General features: G+C 32.0%; 1 protein-coding gene across 2 annotated transcripts in view; it reads right to left on the minus strand.

Annotated features, from left to right (window-relative positions):
• Positions 1–1,981: 1,981 nt before the first annotated feature.
• The window catches only part of LOC143048363 (uncharacterized), a 37,712-nt gene continuing 15,738 nt past the window's right edge, over positions 1,982–23,955 (minus strand). For both annotated transcript variants that reach the window (XM_076222017.1, XM_076222016.1), the window contains 3 exons: positions 23,288–23,536; positions 10,958–11,049; positions 1,982–2,516 (listed from right to left, as the gene is read on the minus strand). In XM_076222017.1, the coding sequence (XP_076078132.1) occupies positions 10,987–11,049; positions 23,288–23,536 (312 nt within the window). In that variant the 3' untranslated portion in view covers positions 1,982–2,516; positions 10,958–10,986. The remainder of the gene's footprint in view (positions 2,517–10,957; positions 11,050–23,287; positions 23,537–23,955) is intronic.

Below are 23,955 nucleotides of genomic sequence, written 5' to 3' on the forward strand. Positions count from 1 at the left end.
TCTATCGTCTCCAGGATTACAACGGAAAAGAAATAGTTGGGACCTTTTACCAGAGTGAAGTCCAGAAGGTTACCACGAAAGATGATGATTTATGGAAAATCGAAAAAATTGTGAAAACCAGAGGAAAGGGCCCTAACAAACAATATTTTGTGAAATGGCTTTATTGGCCAGAGAGATTTTCATCATGGGTTAACACACGCGATTTACAAGACTTGTAAATACTGTATTACTAGTTTAATAAAATATGTTTTTCTCGAAAAGGTTTTGTTGTCTTTGTATTTGAAATATTTGATATGTCAAACAATTTATATAATAAATCTTACCTTAAGCAATAAATTGTCCAAGTTATCCCATACATCAATTCCCCGTGTATGTCGTCGTTTATTACACGTTTAAATGTGGCGCAAAAATAAGGAGGCATGCGCATTTATATTGATTCTAAGGAATTCAAATAATCTCGCAGAAGAATTCAAATAATGTTGCAATGAGAATTCAAATAATGTTGCAATGAGAATTCAAATAATGTTGCAATGAGAATTCAAATAATTTAGCAATAGGAATTCAAACAATTTAGCAATACGAAGTCAAGTATGCTTGAAATATTTTGTTTTCAAACTGGTAATAACAAATGCAGCTGGTGTATTTAACTAGACATAATTAAGTGGCCAAAGAGATAATCATCTGTTCATTGGCTTTTATTCATAGGAACCACTCAATTTTAAATCATGACCATTGATGTTAATCATGGCATGACCCGCTAGTTATATGGGTGATTAAGGACATCTGTCTTAAATAGCTGCAGTTGTGGGAAAATATCTACTTTAATTTTGCTATGAGTATATACGACAGATTTTAAATGTTAACTACAAAGAGGTTTTGTTTTTAATAATGTTTAGAAATAATCAAAAAGGATTATCTAAATTGAATAACGGTAGGTTATTCGTTCAAATAAAATTCCTATATAATTCAAACTTAAAAAAGTATCTAATTATTTATTAAATTAAATACGAAAATTAAAATTAAATGCACATAGTCAATTTAAAAGATCAATTTATCGGCTTTGATAAATATTCAACTAATATTCAAAGTTTGATTATATATATACTGCTATTTGTCTTGTCAGTTACAAAGCTTCAGACCAGATGACCTCAATACACAATACAATCGTGTTGGAAGCTGCAAGGACAGATGTTTTCATAATCAACTGTGAAACAAATCATTTAAACCTTTATCGTCAAGCTACAACGAAAAACATTGAATTAAAAGATAATTATTAAACCTAATTCAACAGATCATTATATCTTAACATGTTTTTATTTTCTTTTAAGAATGATATTCTTCTTTCAAAATCATTTAAATATTTAATTCATGATAATTATCTTTAAACAAACACGCGCAAAGGTCAAGTGAAAAAAGGGCATACATAAGGTACTAATAAGCCTAATTACTCACCATGCATATATTACATATTTATCCTACTAAAAAATCATAGTATTACATAAAACTTATAATATGCATTATTATGCAATCAGTCAATTATCAATATTACGCAATTAATGCAATATGCATTATTACACAATAAGTAATTAGCAATATGTATTATTACACAATAACAGGTATATGCATTATTACGTAATCTATAAAAAAGAAAAAAAACGCGGGAAAAAGTGGTCTATACGTATGAGGTTGACTACTAAGATATATAACAACATTATCATGAGTGCTTATACCTTCTATGCAATATGGTAAATAGACGATGGATTCAACAGACAACGCAAAGCCAACATCAAAGATTATTGAAAGTGTTTTCCAAATGCAGCCTATCAGTGTGATAATTCAAACAATTATCAGACTACTCGGTTCAGTTAAAGTTTTGGGGATAGGTACAATTAAGTGAGCTCGTAAAAATAGTAAGGGAATTTGTGTTGCGCCACGGTCAGATGACTTTTTTGTTTGGAGCGACAGAATAAGCAACCCCATGTTAGATTAATACTTTATTCAATTTAAAAGACATATTTACACCAACAAAAAATACTGAAAGTTATTTCTTACACAAATTACCAAATTTAATAAAAAAAAAAAATGGACGTATTAGCCAAAAAACTAATAGTCAATGTTTAAAATTAAAAAAGAACTTTCTATTTAAATTTGAAATCTATACCAGTCTACGCATACGTTATACATTGAGAATATATATGTATATAGAAACATAATAATTAACTACTTGGTATCAAAAAGATTAAGTAAACAAAATTGCAGAGGAGACGCACACACATTTGCATTCAGACACTGACCAATCTAGGAAGGTCATTGATTGTAAACAATTCATTTTTGATGACAAAAATATAATGTTGAAAAGACTCCTAACATCACAAAGTTGTTTTAAAATATAAAAATAGTACAGTATATAAATTGCAAAATGCGGTTACATTTTATACTTCGCATAAGCTTCCTCTCCACTATAAGTAAAGGTGAACTTGTACTGGTAGAGTGTCCAAATTGCATTTCAGTCAAACCTGGTAAATAAAAGAATAAATTGTTTTACGTGACAGATTATTTATGGACAGCTTATAGGTCGAATATGGTTACAAATTTACTGTTTGGTTATTTTGTAATGCTATGATAGTTTCATAACAGTCCTTACAAATTCTCTTTTTTATATAAGAAGGTATAAAGGGCGAATCAACAAACATTAAGATATTTGATTTTAGCATACATTTAAATGTTTAAACTTTAAGTTCATGTAGAAAATATAAGTGCAAAACAGATTATTACAATACTCAAAGAAAATGCTTAGATATAAAGAACTGACACCGAATATATAAGGCAACGAAATTGGTATATTGAATAGTCTTTATTAGCAAGTTTTTGATAATTCTTAAAAACCCCTATAATTCATTTATTGAGAGGGCTTACACAGGCTTGGTCTATTGCCAAATCCAATTCAATTTATTTATATTGCAACTAGTTGTGTGTTTATTTCTTAATATAGTAACATAGCTATATTTTGTATAATGTCAATTTCATCATGGAACACTTTCTCTACAATCAGGGATCCATTAAGGGATGAAATAAGTTTGACATTTGTGTTACGATTTAAAAAACTATCAATGTTTTAATTTTAAAGTTACAGTATAAAACAATTTTAGGTCATGTCATAAAAATATAAACTTTTTTGTATTCTGCGCAAAACTGGGAAGAGCTCGGGAGAACCTCGCCATTCCCCAGTTTCTGGGCATCATTCACAAAAAGTTATATTTTTCTGACATTGACCTAATATTGTATATTTATTTGAACAAAATCGGGCTTAAAACCAATGGTAAATACTGCGTGTTTATGCAAGAAATAAATCTGCACCAGAAGGGAAATAAGAGAAAGGAGGTGTCGACAACTGTTTCTGGAATAGCATTTAGGCAGCAACCATTTGATCTTCTGGGGGGGGCTATGGTTTTTTTTTCTGTACAAACTTTTTTTTTCGCCTGCGGCGAAAAAAATCTATTTTTTTCGCGACAAGTCGAAATTTTTTTTTTTTTTTCAATTTTAGCATTACATATAGTGGCAGCTGAGAGTGAAACAAACAATTTTTTTTTCTCAGAATCAAAAACAAATTATTTTTTTCTCCAAAAACTGGAAACAAACTTTTTTTTCCAAAAAAAACCATAGCCCCCCCCCAGAAAATCAAATGGTTGCTGCCTTACTAGTTAAGATAAAGAACAAAGTTTGGAAAGTAAAACAGTAAATGAAATATAAAGAGATGTGGTATATTTGCCGATAAGACAACTATCCATCCAAGTTCAAATGAGGTGGATGTAAGCAAACATAGTGAACCACATGACCTTCACCAATGAGAAAAGCCCATAACGGATAGTCTAATAAAAGAGGGCCCGACATTTAAATCATTATGAAACAATTCTATTGAGAAAACTGACGGCACAATTTTAACAGATCAATTTATGAAAAACAAAAGTGGCAGATAGGAATCAACGACAACCACTGAACTACGGGCTTCTGACTTGCAGCAGGCATTTATAACATGTGGCGGGGTTAAACATGTTAGTGAGAGCACATAACACCCCTTTCCTCGGATAGTGGTGTTACAGAACAGCATTAGAACAAACTATAAAAATCAGCTGAAAAATTGCTTACCTCATCTGATCAATACCAAGCAGAAAAACCCAGACCAGACATGACCGGGTATTTATACATTCCTTACAACAAATAGACACATAAAAGATCTGGGAGTAGTCACAGTTACTGGCAGCTAGTTAAAAGCCAATAACAACTAATAAAAGAAATCATGTATCAATTAATACACATTCGACATCCAATGGATTTACTGTAAAGACGTCATTAACAGTCATAAAAAAACACGACATTGAGCAATGCCAAAATATACATATCAACAGATTGTAGTACCGTGAAAGTATATATGTGTATAAAAATACTATTTAGCATAGTTCTAATTTACGGATAACAAAATCGATATTTTTACCAATAACAACAATATTCAAAGGTCTGAAATTTAAGGATGGGGATATTCGATGTGGGAATATTTTTGAAGTGAACTAGCCCGATATAAACGTTTGAGAGAGGTAAATATAAAAATACACTACACCAGATAAATATCAAAGTTTTGAAAGTAGAAATTATAATTCTTATATGATTTGCGTATCTATATATACTTGAATGGGATTGATCTGTAAGCAATTGTTGCTATAGTTTACACTTCGATAACCCATGTTGCCTTAACTACCTCCATAACATTCACCGTGATCTATTTATGCGCACTATAAATGCATGAAATCTAGAGATTCTAAGCAAATTGAGATTTAAAAAAAAATACACAACTGTATTTTTTTAATGCATGAAATAATGCATTAATTAAGCCTGTAACATTTTTGAATTTGAATTAAAATAATATTCCGCGAAATATGATGAATGATGTTGGCGCTTTAATGTCTTGGCAGAACATGACTTCATACGATTGAAAACTCTCATGCTGAATATCATTCCCTAACTTGTACGCTTCAAATTCAGATAAAATCATATTAAAATGAAGTTTTTGAGGCAGGTGCTTTTTCATTCCATATTCTATTGCGTTAATCGAACATTTATGAATTTCAGAAATTCAATATGGCGGATCACTACCTAGAAACGAAATGTCACTTGCGCATGTGATTGCAAATAGTGGCCTTTGAACAAAAATTGTAAACCATAAATTGTAAATCTTTGTCTTAAGAATTATAAGGACGAAACCCGTTTTTTCTAAAGGTTATTGACGTGTAAACTGTGTCGCTTACTCAAAAACTGAACCCCCCAGTTAATCACCCTACTCTACACACCAATAACCTCTAGCAAAAATGTGTTTAATCATATAATAAACATTTGAGAAAAGGTAATTATCAAAGGCTATAACAGACCAATAATAAAGTTTGGAAAAAAATACAATATTATTTTTTGGAAGCAGTAAATCATCAAAACAAACCAGCATAAAAATTTGGAAAAGTAAAGCAGTATAAATGTTTAAGAGAGATAAATAAACTAGAGGCTCTAAAGAGCCTGTGTCGCTCACCTTGGTCTATGTGTATATCAAACAAAGGACACAAATGGATTCATGACAAAATTGTATTTTGGTGATGGTGATGTGTTTGAAGTTCTTACTTTACTGAACGATTTTGCTTCTTACAATTATATCTATAATGAACTTTGCCCATTAGTAACAGAGAACTATATTTGGTAAAAATTTACATAAATTTACCAAATTAATGAAAATTGTTAAAAATTGACTATAAAGGGCAATAACTCCTTAAGAGGTCAATTGACCATTTAGGTCATGTTGACTTATTTGTAGATCTTACTTTGCTGAACATTATTGCTGTTTACAGTTTATCGCTATCTATAATAGTATTCAAGATAACCAAAAACGGCAAAATTTCTTTAAAAATTACCAATTGGAGGGCAGCAACCCAACAACCAGTTGTCCAATTTATCTGAAAAATTCAGGGCAGATAAATATTGACTTGATTAACAATTTAACTTCATGTCAGATTTGCTCTAAATGCTTTGGTTTCATAGTTATAAGCCAAAAACTGCATTTTACCCCTATGTTCTATTTTTAGCCGTGGCGGCCATCTTGGTTGAATGGCCAGGTCATCGGACACATTTTTCAAACTAGATACCCCAAAGATGATTGTGGCCTAGTAGTTTAAGTGGAGATTTTGTAAAAGATTACTTAGATTTATGAAAAATGGTTAAAAATTGACTATAAAGGGCAATAACTCCTAAAGGGGTCAACTGACCATTTCGGTCATGTTGACTTATTTGTAAATCTAACTTTGCTGAACATTATTGATGTTTACAGTTTATCTCTATCTATAATAATATTCAAGATAATAACCAAAAACAGCAAAATTTCCTCAAAATTACCAATTCAGGGGCAGCAACCCAACAACGGGTTGACTGATTCAACTGAAAATTTCAGGGCAGATAGATCTTGACCTGATAAACATTTTTATCCCGTCAGATTTCCTCAAAATGCTTTGGTTTTTGAGTTATAAGCCAAAAACTGCATTTTATCCCTATGTTCTATTTTTAGCTGTGGCGTCCATCTTAGTTGGTTGACCAGGTCACGCCACACATTTTTTTAACAAGATACCCCAAAGATGATTGTGGCCAAGTTTGGATTTATTTGGCCCAGTAGTTTCAGAGGAGAAGATTTTGGTAAAAGATCACTTTAATTTACGAAAAATGGTTAAAAATTGACTATAAAGGGCAATAACTCCTAAACGGGTCAACTGACAATTTTGTTTATGTTGACTTATTTGTAGATCTTACTTTGCTGAACATTATTGATGTTTACAGTTTATCTCTATCTATAATAATATTCAAGATAATAACCAAAAACAGCAAAATTTCCTCAAAATTACCAATTCAGGGGCAGCAACCCAACAACCGATTGACCGATTCATCTGAAAATTTCAGGGCAGATAGATCTTGACCTGATAAACATTTTTACCGCTTTCAGATTTCCTCAAAATGCTTTGGTTTTTGAGTTATAAGCCAAAAACTGCATTTTACCCCTATGTTCTATTTTTAGCCGTGGCGGCCATCTTTGTTGGTTGACCAGGTCACGCCACACATTTTTTTTTAACTAGATACCCCAAAGATGATTGTGGCCAAGTTTGGATTTATTTGGCCCAGTAGTTTCAGAGGAGAAGATTTTTGTAAAAGATCACTTTAATTTACGAAAAATGGTTAAAAATTGACTATAAAGGGCAATAACTCCTAAACGGGTCAACTGACAATTTTGTTTATGTGGACTTATTTGTAGATCTTACTTTGCTGAACATTATTGATGTTTACAGTTTATCTCTATCTATAATAATATTCAAGATAATAACCAAAAACAGCAAAATTTCCTCAAAATTACCAATTCAGGGGCAGCAACCCAACAACGGGTTGACTGATTCAACTGAAAATTTCAGGGCAGATAGATCTTGACCTGATAAACATTTTTATCCCGTCAGATTTCCTCAAAATGCTTTGGTTTTTGAGTTATAAGCCAAAAACTGCATTTTATCCCTATGTTCTATTTTTAGCTGTGGCGTCCATCTTAGTTGGTTGACCAGGTCACGCCACACATTTTTTAAACTAGATACCCCAAAGATGATTGTGGCCAAGTTTGGATTTATTTGGCCCAGTAGTTTCAGAGGAGAAGATTTTTGTAAAAGATCACTTTAATTTACGAAAAATGGTTAAAAATTGACTATAAAGGGCAATAACTCCTAAACGGGTCAACTGACAATTTTGTTTATGTTGACTTATTTGTAGATCTTACTTTGCTGAACATTATTGATGTTTACAGTTTATCTCTATCTATAATAATATTCAAGATAATAACCAAAAACAGCAAAATTTCCTCAAAATTACCAATTCAGGGGCAGCAACCCAACAACCGATTGACCGATTCATCTGAAAATTTCAGGGCAGATAGATCTTGACCTGATAAACATTTTTACCCCTGTCAGATTTCCTCAAAATGCTTTGGTTTTTGAGTTATAAGCCAAAAACTGCATTTTACCCCTATGTTCTATTTTTAGCCGTGGCGGCCATCTTTGTTGGTTGACCAGGTCACGCCACACATTTTTTTTTAACTAGATACCCCAAAGATGATTGTGGCCAAGTTTGGATTTATTTGGCCCAGTAGTTTCAGAGGAGAAGATTTTTGTAAAAGATCACTTTAATTTACGAAAAATGGTTAAAAATTGACTATAAAGGGCAATAACTCCTAAACGGGTCAACTGACAATTTTGTTTATGCGGACTTATTTGTAGATCTTACTTTGCTGAACATTATTGATGTTTACAGTTTATCTCTATCTATAATAATATTCAAGATAATAACCAAAAACAGCAAAATTTCCTCAAAATTACCAATTCAGGGGCAGCAACCCAACAACCGATTGACCGATTCATCTGAAAATTTCAGGGCAGATAGATCTTGACCTGATAAACATTTTCAACCCATGTCAGATTTCCTCAAAATGCTTTGGTTTTTGAGTTATAAGCCAAAAACTGCATTTTACCCCTATGTTCTATTTTTAGCCGTGGCGGCCATCTTTGTTAGTTGACCAGGTCACGCCACACATTTTTTTTAACTAGATACCCCAAAGATGATTGTGGCCAAGTTTGGATTAATTTGGCCCAGTAGTTTCAGAGGAGAAGATTTTTGTAAAAGATTACTTTAATTTACGAAAAATGGTTAAAAATTGACTATAAAGGGCAATAACTCCTAAACGGGTCAACTGACCATTTTGGTCATGTTGACTTATTTGTAAATCTAACTTTGCTGAACATTATTGCTGTTTACAGTTTATCTCTATCTATAATAATATTCAAGATAATAACCAAAAACAGCAAAATTTCCTCAAAATTACCAATTCAGGGGCAGCAACCCAACAACCGATTGACCGATTCATCTGAAAATTTCAGGGCAGATAGATCTTGACCTGATAAACATTTTTATCCCGTCAGATTTCCTCAAAATGCTTTGGTTTTTGAGTTATAAGCCAAAAACTGCATTTTACCCCTATGTTCTATTTTTAGCCGTGGCGGCCATCTTTGTTGGTTGACCAGGTCACGCCACACATTTTTTTTTAACTAGATACCCCAAAGATGATTGTGGCCAAGTTTGGATTTATTTGGCCCAGTAGTTTCAGAGGAGAAGATTTTTGTAAAAGATCACTTTAATTTACGAAAAATGGTTAAAAATTGACTATAAAGGGCAATAACTCCTAAACGGGTCAACTGACAATTTTGTTTATGCGGACTTATTTGTAGATCTTACTTTGCTGAACATTATTGATGTTTACAGTTTATCTCTATCTATAATAATATTCAAGATAATAACCAAAAACAGCAAAATTTCCTCAAAATTACCAATTCAGGGGCAGCAACCCAACAACCGATTGACCGATTCATCTGAAAATTTCAGGGCAGATAGATCTTGACCTGATAAACATTTTCAACCATGTCAGATTTCCTCAAAATGCTTTGGTTTTTGAGTTATAAGCCAAAAACTGCATTTTACCCCTATGTTCTATTTTTAGCCGTGGCGGCCATCTTTGATAGTTGACCAGGTCACGCCACACATTTTTTTTAACTAGATACCCCAAAGATGATTGTGGCCAAGTTTGGATTAATTTGGCCCAGTAGTTTCAGAGGAGAAGATTTTTGTAAAAGATTACTTTAATTTACGAAAAATGGTTAAAAATTGACTATAAAGGGCAATAACTCCTAAACGGGTCAACTGACCATTTTGGTCATGTTGACTTATTTGTAAATCTAACTTTGCTGAACATTATTGCTGTTTACAGTTTATCTCTATCTATAATAATATTCAAGATAATAACCAAAAACAGCAAAATTTCCTCAAAATTACCAATTCAGGGGCAGCAACCCAACAACCGATTGACCGATTCATCTGAAAATTTCAGGGCAGATAGATCTTGACCTGATAAACATTTTTACCCCCATGTCAGATTTGCTCTAAATGCTTTGGTTTTTGAGTTATAAGCCAAAAACTGCATTTTACCCCTATGTTCTATTTTAAGCCGTGGCGGCCATTTTGGTTGGTTGACCGGGTCACGCCACACATTTTTTAAACTAGATATCCAAATGATGATTGTGGCCAAGTTTGGTTTGATTTGGCTCAGTAGTTTCAGAGAAGATTTTTGTAAAAGCTAACGCCGGACGACGACGGACGCCGGACGACGGACGCCGGACGCAAAGTGATGAGAAAAGCTCACTTGGCCCTGTGGGCCAGGTGAGCTAAAAATAGCGAGATTTTGAATATTTAGTATTAAAAAAGTGCGCTTCTTTAAATTGTATTTTTTTTTATTATATGAGGGTGATAGGAGCATTATGCATGAATTGCAAAAAATGAGTTGGCATTACCGATCAACTACAACGAAATTAGATTAACATACATCTGACCATGTATGTTTGTTTGTGTGTGTTGGTGTCTCTCTCACATTAAGAGACATATGATATATATCTTAGCTACCAATTACTTGCATTGGAGGAAGCTAGAGGAGGAATTTGACAATCATCAACAATTAAGTTCGGAGTCGAGCACATTTCGTCAGAAGCGTAGTTCAAAATTTCGACCAAAATTTGAAAGGCTAACGATTATTGTATATAATTTAATTGAAAATCACTTCTTTCCTATTCAATATTCGGTAAATACACGATTGCAGAGTACAGAACGTGCTATACAAAACCCCAGTCATTAGTAAATCATTAGCCTGGTAGCTTTGAAATTACATAACGTGAAAGCAAACTGCAAATATCTAAGGCATTGAATTTGACAAATTATGACAGTAATAAGCTGTGTAGTGTATAGGATATAATACAGACAAAACCATATACAGTTTTTTTTTCAAATTAAAAGATTTCACCTTGGCCTTGTACATGTAAGGGTAACTTGTTACAGTGGTGGTGGTGCTAGTGGTGGTGTTGGCGATTCGCAGCTAAGCTGTGACGCATCGTACTGGAATGAAAATGAAAATTTTGAACACACACGATATGTAATGTTATAAATTTTTCCACATCGCTTAATGGCTACAGTGCTCTGACGTCCATAGGCAACTCAAACTATACAAATAATTCTAACATATAGTTTTATTTTTATCTAAACTGACTTGTACGATTTCCCCTATTTTTGTATATACGCACTGATAATAATATTCCACTTTATTTCATAGTTTTTACCGGCTTGTTTTTTTTTTGTGTTTGAGCAAAATCATGTATTTTATAACTAATATTTCAATTTCAGTGTTACATGTGATAGTCAAATTTTGAATATTAAAAGATGATAAGCAGAACATACTAAAAATAACTCTCAATGTCTGTAACATAAAAGTAAAAAGTAGAAAATTTTATACGAAATATACAAGTTATAAAAAATATATAGGGACTCATGAACAGAATGGAACAGGAACGATAATCTTTGTTTGGTAAATGTAGATTTTAGAACAAGGTCATTTGTTGAAGAACCGTCATAAAAACAGATCATCGTCTGATACGATGCTTTTTGTCCGCAAATTGCTTTTTGTCCGCTTTTGCTTTTTGTCCGATAATTTTGCTTTTTGTCCGACACTTTTGCTTTTTGTCCGTTGCTTTTTGTCCGTTTTGCTTTTTGTCCGATTGTTTTGCTTTTTGTCCGACACTTTTGCTTTTTGTCCGTTGCTTTTGGTCCGTTTTGCTTTTTGTACGCTGATTTTGCTTTATGTCCGATATAAAAACGTGTATATTTTTGCAGGTTTTATTTTGAACTTCGAAAAATCATCATTAGGGTATCTTATTTAAAAAGAAATATGCCTGATTTATACCTCGCCTACCAACCAAGATGGCCAACATGACTGAAATAGAACATACGGGGTAAAATTAAAGTTTTGTCTATTATTCTGAAAACCATTAAAAAGAGAGAAAATCTGACAGCAGGATGTTGAGCTCTACCAATTTTCAAAACTGTCAGATGACGTCCAAAATTGGTTTCCATTCTTTAACTATAGTTCGCCCCAAACCAATGTTATGGAACTAAAACGCAATGCTTATTACCACACATCCCAGATCAAGTTTGAATTTTGATGGCGTCACTTTTACTGCTCTAGAGTTTGGAAATGGAAAAACTGCTGAACTTTTTATATCCGTTCTTTAACTGCAGTTTGCCTTAAAAAAATGGCATGGAACTTATATGTAATGAGTATACCACAAAACACAGGTCAAGTATGAATTTTGATGACCTCACTTTTCCTCTTATGTCCTATATAAATGGGAAAAATACTGACTTTATCGTTTGTGTTTCTTAACTTAATATAAAAAAGAAGTATGGTATGATTGCCAATGAGACAACTCTCCACATGAGACTGAATGACACAGGAATTAACAACAATAGGTCACCGTACGGCCTTCAACAATGAGCAAAGCCCATACCGCATAGTCAGCTATAAAAGGCCTCGAAATGACAATGTAAAACAGTTCAAACGAGAAAACTAACGGCCTCAAGCAAATTTTATGAAACTTATACACAATACTTATTACAACAGAAGTTAGATCAAGAACAAATGTGGGTAGTGTCACTTTTGTCGTTATCAAGTTATGTCCCTTTCTAAAGTAATATGCGAGCGGGGGCATTATCTGTGTCCCATGGACTCATTTCCCATTTTTTAATATAGGATTAATTGCCCTAAAATGACAAATTGTTTTGCCTACTATCTTGAAAATTATAATAGATACAGAAAAACTTAATGGTGATCAGCAAGGTCAGTTCTACAAATGAGACAACATGATTGAAATCGTTAATCGATTCCTTAATACAGATAATGTCCATTGATGATGATTTTGACTATTTTTTTGACTATTTTTTTTTGGCGGGAGGGGGGGGGGGGAGGGAGGGCTTTTTTTTTTTATCTTATATCTTGGATTGTAAATAACAAGAAAGCTTAAGGTCTAATTTTAAATCATTGTAACAAAATTCAACTGATAAATATTAATATTTTTACAAACGTAGATTTTATTTGTTTGATTTTTAATGTTTTTAAATTGGCATTTTTAGGGGACATAGTGCATTTTCTGAAAGAATATACATGAACTTTTGCTATCTTAAATTTTAGCAGGAAAAAACGCACGGTGACCCTATTGTATCTATTGATATTCTCAAAGCATTTTTCTTAAAGCTATCTTCTCGCATTTTGTTTTCAATTCTATAATTTAGATTAGCTTCTGATCACATAATGCTGTTTTTCTCCGTATAATCCATACAAATACCGCGCTGAAGTACGTCCACTATTCATTTTCCATTATTCAAAATTCAATAATGAATAATGAAATAGTTCATTATTCACTATTCAACGTTAAGTGTTGAATAATGAAAAATGAAATAGTTTAAATTTCAGGATTCAAATTGAAAAGTGAATAATGAAATAGAATTATATTTTTTGACTGTGACACTATATATATCCCGTATTTCATAATTCGTCATTTTCGAATGATCTAACTAATTTAAACAATTTTGTAAGAAATGAATCAAAACACTATGTGAAATAATGCCGGATCTTTTTAATTTATTTATTTTGTTTCGAAGGATAAACTAATGGGTTTTCCTAACTATTTTTAACAGAAATTCCTTGGTTTAATGTATGAGGGGGGACAAGGGGGGTCCCAATAACAGCAAAACAGCAAATTGATTTGGCTTATAACAGATAACAAGGAATTAAAATGGACAAAAACAGATAACAGTAAATGAAATATTAAAATAAGTTGAGTCCTTGACAAATCCAGTATTTCTTATTACGGGTATAATCCTTTGTAATGAATTCCATTTTCTATGAACATGGTTTTTAAAATTATGTATCTAGATATGTATTTGGTATATTCTTGTCCGTCTGTCGTCAAAATGTCGGACATTAACTCAAACACTCTTTAAACAATTTACATAAAACTTTGGTAAATTGTTTATATCTATTGACGTGAGCTCCCTATCGTTTTTTATAAATTTTAGATTTTAAGTTTCTGAGTAATGGGGTTTTATTCAATAAAAATGGTGTTTTTTTTTTCAGTTTTCTGATAATATCTCAAAAATCCTTTCACAAAATTGCAAGGAATTTTGGTGAATTGTTTATATCTATTGACATGAGCTCCCTTTCAATTTTTATAAATTTTAGATTTTACTCCGGGGTTTTATTAATTAAAAAGGGGGGATTTTCTAGTTTTCAGACATTAACACAAAAACGTTTTCAGTAGTTCTCATGAAACTTTTCTGAATTGTTTATATCTATCGTTGTAAACAACCTTTCGATTTTTTTTCTTTCGATTTTATGTTACTCAGTTGGTTGATTCATTAAAAAAGATGGTATTTTCCAGTTTTCGGACAATAACTCAAAAATGTTTTCAGCAGTTCTCATAAAAATTTGGTGTATTGCTTATATACATGATATATATTGACTGATTTTTAAAAATATCTGATATGACATTGAGAAGTTATTGAATATTTCAATAAGGTGACGGGCGTATCATGCGCTCATGGCGTAGCTATTTATTTGTTATAGTATACTTTTTTCAGCATTAATTTTTGTACAATTATAGAAACTCACACATGCTTGTAATTTAAATAGTGAGTAATAAAATTGAGAATGAAAATGAGGAATATGTCAAAGAGACAAAAAAGATATCTAGTAAAAATTCAAGGGCAGTTATTGTATCAAAGTAGGTCCAATTGACATAGTTCTTGTGTTTGTTGCTACTAAAAAATGACATAAAAGAGTTTTAATATATATATATTCGGATTCTGACTTTTTTAAATCAGTGCCCATTTAATGAGGTGTGTGATTTTTTCTGAATAAGACCAATAGGCAAAGTTGTATATAGGGTAGAAAAATCAAAAGCCCCAATTATAAGCATGCAATTTATCAAGTACCTCGAACCAATTTTGACACTCCAAAAGTAATTTATTCCACTATTTTCATAGGCCTTATTTGAACAATTTTTTATCAGGTTTTTGATTGTACCAGGTCTACTAATAAGTAGAATACATACTTTAGTAGTGGAACGATGGCTTGAAGACGAAATAACTCTTTGTTTGTAATGAGTTATGTGCAGCTTCGGCCTTGGACCCGGTACATGGTGGAACTTTCATTGTACAATGTATTTGGTTCTGCTATGAAAAGAGCTGAGTCTATGAACCATATAATATAAAAGGTTAACTGGTTGCAAGGACCTAGTCCTTAATTGAGATCCTTGTCAGATATTCCTGGCCATATGTTTTCCTTTTTGTCATATTAAGAATTGTTCTAATTTTATATGTTCGTTCGTGGCTGTCAAAAAAATGCTAACATTCCAATTTTCGATAACAGTTAACAGTAAATACATTATCACAATAACAGATAACAAAAAAACTAAAAGCCCAATAACAGCTAACAAAGAATAAGACAATAACAGCTAACAGCAAACATATTTTCAGAATAACAGATAACAAAGAATTAAAATGCCCCATAACAGCATAACAGCTAAACCCCTTGCCCCCCCTCATGTATGGAAGACCTGAATACCAAAATACATGTATATATAAAAATTAAAAGACTAAACATTGTCTTTTTTATTTTCACAAGATCTTTGCTTAATCCTAATCCTCTGATTATAGATAGATCATGTCGATTGTGCCGCAATGACCATTAGAGGGGTTACGGTTACATGCCAAAATACGCGTGAAATTAAGAAATAGCCAATTTTGAATAATGAAATAGATATTTTGAATAATGGAATGGACTGCTGCGACCCTTCAGCCCCTAATAACAGATATACCTTATGACTCATTCGAAAGCTTAACGTATTGCTACCTTATACGCCATTCAAAAGCGTACCAACAGAGAAACAATAGGTATATAGCCTATAGCTATACAAAGAGGAATAAAACGGGTATATAAATATTGACCATTAGAGGGGTTACGGAGGACGTAAATGCCAAAATACGCGTATTTTTTTTTTGTAAAATACTTTGTGTAGAAAAAAAGCGTTTATAAACAATTATTTACATTAATTTCCGAACCTATGGCCAGTCTAGCTATGAAAATACGGAGAGTCAAACAGTAAATAGGCCATACAACATGTAAAAAACAATCTTTATGTTCTTATTAACCGTATTTGAAGGCTAAATTAGTACTCATCTGTCTAAAAAATGAATTTTATTGCACTATAACTGTCATATCCACCGGGGCCAAAATACGAAACCAAACTCCTTACTGTGTATTGCTACCTTATACGTCATTCAAAAGCGTTCCAACAGAGAAACAAGAGGTATATAGCGTATAGATATACAAAGAGGAATACAATGGTTATGAACAGTATGTCCCGCAATGACCATTAGAGGTGCCAAAATATTTACACGTTGTTAAAAACAGTTTTGTTACTCTATCAAGGTTTCAAATGGTGTATTAAGGTTTCTTGAATTAGAGGCTGACTGGTTGCAGCAGTCCATTCCATTATTCAAAATAAGCTATGTCTTTTAATAGTCACATGTATTTCGATATTTAGGTCCTTCGTTTCTCCTCTAATAGGCGACGAGGAACACACTGACTATATACCTTTTGCTCCTCTATTAATAAGCTTTCGAATGAGGTATAAGGTATAAGTGTAAATAGGAGTTGAAGGGCCGCAGCAGTCATTCTATTATTCAAATTATCCATTTCATTATTCAAAATTGGCTATTTCTTAATTTTCACGCGTAATTTGGCATTTTGGTCCTCTCCGTAACCCCTCTAATGTTCATTGCTGTACAATTAGCATGTCATATCTATAATCAAGGGATGAAGAATAGCAAAGGTCCAGTGAAAATAATAAAAGACAACGTAAAGTATTTGAATTTTTATATATTTATGGTATTCAGGTCGTCCATACATTAAACCAAGAAATTTCTGTTAAAAATAGTTAGAGAAACCCTCTAGTTTTTCCTCCGAAACTAGATAAATAAACAAAGTTTAAAATTTCAAAGAGTGTTTGGATTTTTTTGTCTGATATTAATTTGAATATTTGTAAGATCAAAATTACGAATTCTGTAATACGGGATATAGTGTCACAGTCAAAAAATATTATTCTATTTCATAATTCACTTTTCAACTTGAATACTGAAAGAAAAACTAATTCATTATTCATTATTCATCACTTAACGTATAGTGATTAATAAAATAAAATATTTCATTATTCATTATTGAATTTTGAATAATGGAAAATGAATAATGGACGTACTTCAGCGATGTCATACAAATAAGGTATAAGTGTAAATAGTGTCATTTTGTCACAACCTGTAGCTTGCGAAAAATGCTCGGTGACCTATCATATTTATTAAATTTTTGAACATTTATTTACACAGTTCATATATACATTTTTGTACTACGTTTTGGCACATTCTAGTATTTTTAATCTAAACTTCCATACCACCTTAAAGAAGATTTTCATTTATCTTTTTTTAAAGTTTTGTCATATATTATAGAAAATTATTATAGATTAAGATACACTTTAAATCACAAAAATGATCAGCAAGTCAAGATCTACTAACAAGTCAAATGTTGTCGACAAAGTTAAGTAGACTGTGAATCTTTAGTAATTGCACTTAAATGAGGATTTTTTTTTATCCTCTTTTGTGTTTTGAGCAAAACTAAACAAGAAAGAAGGAATCGATCAGCACATGATCAGCAATACAAGATCAACAAAACAGATTTTGTCATGAATTATATTCTTGTGTATAATGTTGGAGAGTGTCCTTTGTTGAATATGCACATAGACCCAGGTGATCACAAAGGCTATTTAGAGCTTCTAGTTTATTTTTATTAGAACTATGCATAGTTGGTTAAACATGACTGTTAAGACGAATACTTTTCGCTTAATAGATTTTTGGAACATATGTGAAGGACAAGGGTTATTTGAACGGACGTAATTCGAGTTCAAACGTTTTCTAACTCAAGTATGACTTTTTTCTTGCTTTTACTTTCGACATGTAAAGTTTAGCTTATGTCATGAATGTCACGCCCTTATTGTAAAAACACTTCAATAAACAGCAGACTATATGCCAGGTCTTTCTAACAACTAATGACAAACAATTTGGGGCGTAATTTAAGGAGGCTTTTCCAAGGATGCAATTGCTTGTAGACTGTATAATTACCCTCTACAGTATACCAAATAATCCACAAGTCCTCAAAAGGGACCTTTTAATGATAGGCCATGTCAAGGGAGATATAAAGGAACAAACGCCCAGCAGGATCGATGCATTTGTCTTAAACATCTCCGATATTGATTCCGCGTGGCTTTCAAATTGACATGAGTATCCATTGGTGTTCATGTAAAACCTTTGGGGCTATATCAGTTTCATGGAAATTAACAAAGAGCATGGCAACCTCTTTCCTTGGTGATGTTTTAATGGCTGTCCGGCATATTAAAAAAAATATCTGTTAACCAAAAAAATAAAATATCTTATGTGTACCAAAAGCCGCCAGCGATGGTCACACAGACAATTTGCTACCTTCGTGGACCAAAGTCAGACTTTTCGCGGGATCCTATTAAACATCTAGTGGTGTCACTACATGTACCATGTGCTGTAGAGATTTCGTTGCACAACATGACAGAAACATTCTTTGTTAAGAATCAATGTTGATAATTCGACATTGGATGTTTCATATACCCATTGTAGCCGAATTTTTTTTTTTTTTTTATATACATTATCATTTTGTTGTTTTTGAAAAAGCAAGTGTTGGACTCACTCTTTTATTGGCACTTATTTCATGTTAGCTGTCATTTTTTAAATGTGCTTATCTGAGACCAGGAGTGCATTCCAGCGGCTTTCTTTCGTTTACTTTTATACAGACCAGTGTTTTTTTTGTATTTGTTTCACCACTCTTAACTGCGTGTAACATCTTGAACACTCAGAACAGCGAAACAAGATTTAGATTTCAGAAATAAATATCATTTAGCCATCAACGAATAACTTTTCAAGATATGTTTTCGTTAAAGTATAAATCCATTATTTTTGTGCAATTCTAAGTCTTAACGACAAAAAAAAAAGATAAACAGCACATTACGTAAACCATTAAGTATTACCTATAGTATTTTATTACCTTCATTGGTGGTAGTTCATATATATTTCTGCTGTTATTTTTGGATATAAGTTATTGTCCTGAATAAACATCTTTATGCGTTTGTGCGTTTTTCCGCATGCGTTTCAATTTTATGATGAAAATTTCTTCTATTAACCAAGACTAAACTTTAAATTCGACCGTTATAAATGTTTTCGCCAGAAATCCATGCTTAAACTAAATGAACTAGCCAAGGAATTTGTTTTTGTCCCGGCTGATATAGCTACTATTAATATCATTATTGTTTGACGTAAATTTTACATTGAGGTTTTACAAAAGGAAATCACGAATTCACCAACATTCCAACTGACTTCATTTTCAGAAAACGACATCTGTAACAAACACAAACTTTTAGCTACATCTTTACAAGCAGAACCAAATACAATGAAAGTCCCAACTATGTACTGGCTTCCGAAGCTACACAAAACACATTACAAGTATATATTTATTTCATCTTCAAGCCATTGTTGCATTATTAAATTGTCTATTCTACTTACAGGTACACTTGGTACAATCAAAAACCTAATAATAAATTGTTCAAATAAGGCCTTTGAAAATAGTGGAATTAATTACTTTTGGAGTGTCAAAAACTCGTTGGAAGTACTTGATAAATTGCATGCATATATTGGTGATTTTGAATCTGTTCAAAGTTATGATTTTTCTACCCTATATACCACTTTGTCTCATATTCTTATTAAGAAAAAAAAATCACATCCCTAATTAATTGGGCATTTAAAAAGTCAGAATGCCAATACATATGTTCAAACTCTTTTCGGTCATTTTTTAGTAGCAACAAACAAATGAACTATGTCAATCGGACATGCTTTGATACTATATTTGCGCTTGAATTTTTACTTGATAACAATTTTGTTCGCTTTGGAGATTCCGTATATCGTCAAGTTATTGGAATTCCAATGGGGACTAACTGTGCACCACTTATTGCGGACCTGTTTTTGTATTGTTATGAGTTACAAACTATGACTTAAACCAGCAAAGATTCATCGAAACAACATTTGAAACAAAAATTTAACAATACTTTTAAATTTTTGGATGATATATTGGCTCTCAATAATGACGACTTCAGTATGTATACTAAAGAAATTTATCCTGTTGAACTTACTTTAAATATAGCTAATACTACATGTAACAATAACCACTGTCCTTTCCTCTATCTTGATATCTATATCATTAACGCATGTAACGGGAAGCTTAATACAAAAAATTATGATAAAAGAGATGATTTTTCATTTCCTATTGTTAATTATCCATTTTTAGATGGTGACGTTCCCTTGTCACCATCTTATGGTGTTTATATATCTCAACTTGTACGATTTGCTCGTGTATGTAACAACGTATTAGATTTTAGCGAGAGAAATTTATGTATTACTGAAAAATTATTACACCAGGGTTTTCGATATCACAAACTAGTCAAAACATTTACTTAATTTATCATCGGTACAAGGAAATAATTCGTAAATATAACTCAACATGCAGATATCTTATACGTTCAGGTATTTCACATCCAATCTTTTATGGTAATATTCTTTACAAAGCACAAAAATGTCAGTATTCACCTCAAAAGCTAACAAAACCTTTAAACAGACTTATTAAGAAGGGATATAGTTACGATACTGTTGTCAGGTCATTAAAGATTGCATATTTTGGCTTTAATATTGATTCACTTATAGGGTCTTTGCAATTTTGCGCTTGTCCCAATTTAGGAGCCCCTGGCCTTTGTTAGTCTAGTATCCTTTTTAATTTTAGTTTCTTTGTATAATTCAGAGTTTAGTATGACGTCCATTATCACTGAACTAGTATGCATGTTTGTTTAGGGAGCTGAAGGACGCCTCCGGGTGCGGGAGTTTCTCGCTATATTGAAGACCCATTGGTGGCCTTCGGCTGTTGTCTGCTCTATGGTCGGGTTGTTGTCGCTTTGACTCATTCCCCATTTCCATTCTCAATTTTATTTATTATCTAATAGCAACAAATTTAATCATTATATTATTATTAAACATCACATAAAAATTGTGTATTTACAATAAGTAGTTTTTAAGTAAACAAGTTAGTCAAGTGGTTTAAACGAGTTAGTTAAGTCGTTTAAACGAGTTAGTTAAGTCGTTAAAACAAGTAAGCTGTTTTGTTAGTTAAGTCATTATAAGAAGTAAGCTTACTCCTTATAACGACTTTAAAATAAAATTTCTATCAAACTAGAACTAAAAAATGCTAATTTATCTTAAAATTAAAATATCAGGGGCAGCAACCCCAAAACGCGTTGTCTAATGTAACTGAAAAATCTCGGGCTATAGATTATGACTTGATGAATATTTTTATCCCAGAACTAAATGCTTTCAGAGATATAAGCTGAAATCTACATTTTACCACAATGTTCTATTTTTAGACATGGCGGCCATCTTGATTTTTGGGCGGGGTCATCGGATACCTTTTTGAAACTACATACCCTAAGGATGATTGTGGCCATATTTGCTTTAATTTTGCTATTAGTTTCAGATTTTCTGAAAGTTATCGACGACGACGGATGCCAAGTGATGAAAAAAACTCACTTAACCCTCTGGTCCAGGTGAGCTAAAAAGGCAAAACGGACAAAAAGCAACGGACAAAAAGCAAAAGTGTCGGACAAAAAGCTAAATTATCGGAAAAAAAGCAAAACGGACAAAAAGCAACGGACAAAAAGCAAAAGTGTCGGACAAAAAGCGAAATTATAGGACAAAAAGCGAAACGGACAAAAAGCAACGGACAAAAAGCAAAAGTGTCGGACAAAAAGCAAAATTATCGGACAAAAAGCAAAATCGGACAAAAAGCAAATTGCGGACAAAAAGCACCGTATCAATTGTCCAATATATTAAATGTCCTTATGGCAATTCTTAAGTGTGATTAAACAATCTCAATAAAGTAAAAAATAATTGGGGAAAAGGACCTAAAATTATGTTGAATTTCATTGAACAACGAATCACATTAGTTTTGTCAATTTCGTTTATTTCTTATCCAGTTGTCGCCATGTATTGTATCAGATTGGTTAAAGAGTTGCTAAAATAATTTGTATTTTTTTTCAAAATTTTAATTAGATCCTGCATCAGTAAAGGATTTACCAAAAAAATACAATATTACAATTAATCATGAAACAATTGTTGGTTGATTATTTTCACGTTTCTGCGTTTAATATTCCTACGTTTTATTCATTACTTGTCATTTTTTACTCGTTTTGTTAAAAGCACATTGTAATTATCCGGACTTTTCAACTTAAAAAAACCCAAGCGTTTTACGTTTTTCTCTTTCGATATTATATCGACAAAAATGCTCGAATTTTTATTATATGCAAAATGGTTATATTTTTAAGCTTTCGATTTCATAATTTAAAAAAGCAAAATTCAATATGCTGAAATGGAGTATTTATTTTGGTGCTTTGAATTTTTGTCTTAACAACAACCTTTGAGGTATTTTCACATAAAAATAACACAAATATGATATTTCTTTCATTGTTGAAATAAAAGGCAAAACATAAACTTTGATCTCGTTTTTTTCATCTCTCATTTATTCAAAATATATTTTATTCCCTTTTTTAAATTTAAATCGACATCGTACTTTTTGTATGTATAAAACATAAAAAGGAATAGTTACGATATTTTTTAATTAATCTTTCAATTTTCAGGTTAAGCTAGCTATAAAACCATGTTCAAGCCACCATTTTCTATATTTGAAAATGCCTGTACCAAGTCAGGAGTATGACAGTTGTTATCCATTCGTTTGAAGTGTTATAGCTTTTGATTTTGCAATTTGATTAGGGAATTTCCCTTTTGAATTTTTCTCGGAGTTCAGTATTTTAGTGACTTTACTTTTTTTCTAATTTTTAAGCCAAGATAATCAAAAGATATTGATAGATCGAAATTTGTACGTATTATCTCGATAAAGATTACGGATGTTAACAGTGTTGAAGAGTTAAACAGGTAAGAACTATCCGAATATACTAAATTATAAATATAACAAATAGATAACTCAAAATTAAGGAATATAGTGACCAATATTTATTCAATTAAGTAAGAACGAAAATCATATTTTGAATTTATGATCGAGCATTTTATTTTATCTTACCGTATAATCTCTGGTTAAAACCTGAAGTGGGGATCCTCCAACTTCAAGTATTATCCGTGGTGTAGTTTTCGAGAATATTTTAAGATATCTGGTATATGAAGTTATAGGTCCAAACTCAATTGATAATTTGGTCAAATCAGGCACGTCACCTCTAGGAAAAAAGTGTCTTATATCGGATCGTTGTGTTGCTTCAAAACTACATTTTGATGATGAATTCTTTTCAACTGTTGTATTGCTATAGCGACATCCCTATAAAACAAAATAGAAACAAAATATCTGTTACGTAGATACTATATTAATTTGTTTGTAGGAAGTTGGGTTCTTTTTTGATCCGAGCTTCACTTGTGTGTTTTTGAAGATGACACAGGAAAATTGTCATTTTGGGTCCATTTATAACTGACTATGCGGTATGGGCTTTGCTCATTGTTGAAGGTACCTATAGTTGTTAACTTCTGTGTCATTTTAGTCTTGTGAAGAGTTGTCTCATTGGCAATCATACCACATCTTCTTTTTTATACATAAGTTTTATCCTGGTACCTATGATTTTTCAGTTCCTCATTGTTCTACGATCACTCTTAAATGCGGCGCTTTAACCATTTTGTTCATAAATAATTACATTCTGTAATATAAACATTAATTTAATTAAACCAAATATGTCACTGTTCAGA

This window comes from Mytilus galloprovincialis, chromosome 10 (assembly GCF_965363235.1).
Source record: "Mytilus galloprovincialis chromosome 10, xbMytGall1.hap1.1, whole genome shotgun sequence".
NCBI lineage: Eukaryota > Metazoa > Mollusca > Bivalvia > Mytilida > Mytilidae > Mytilus > Mytilus galloprovincialis.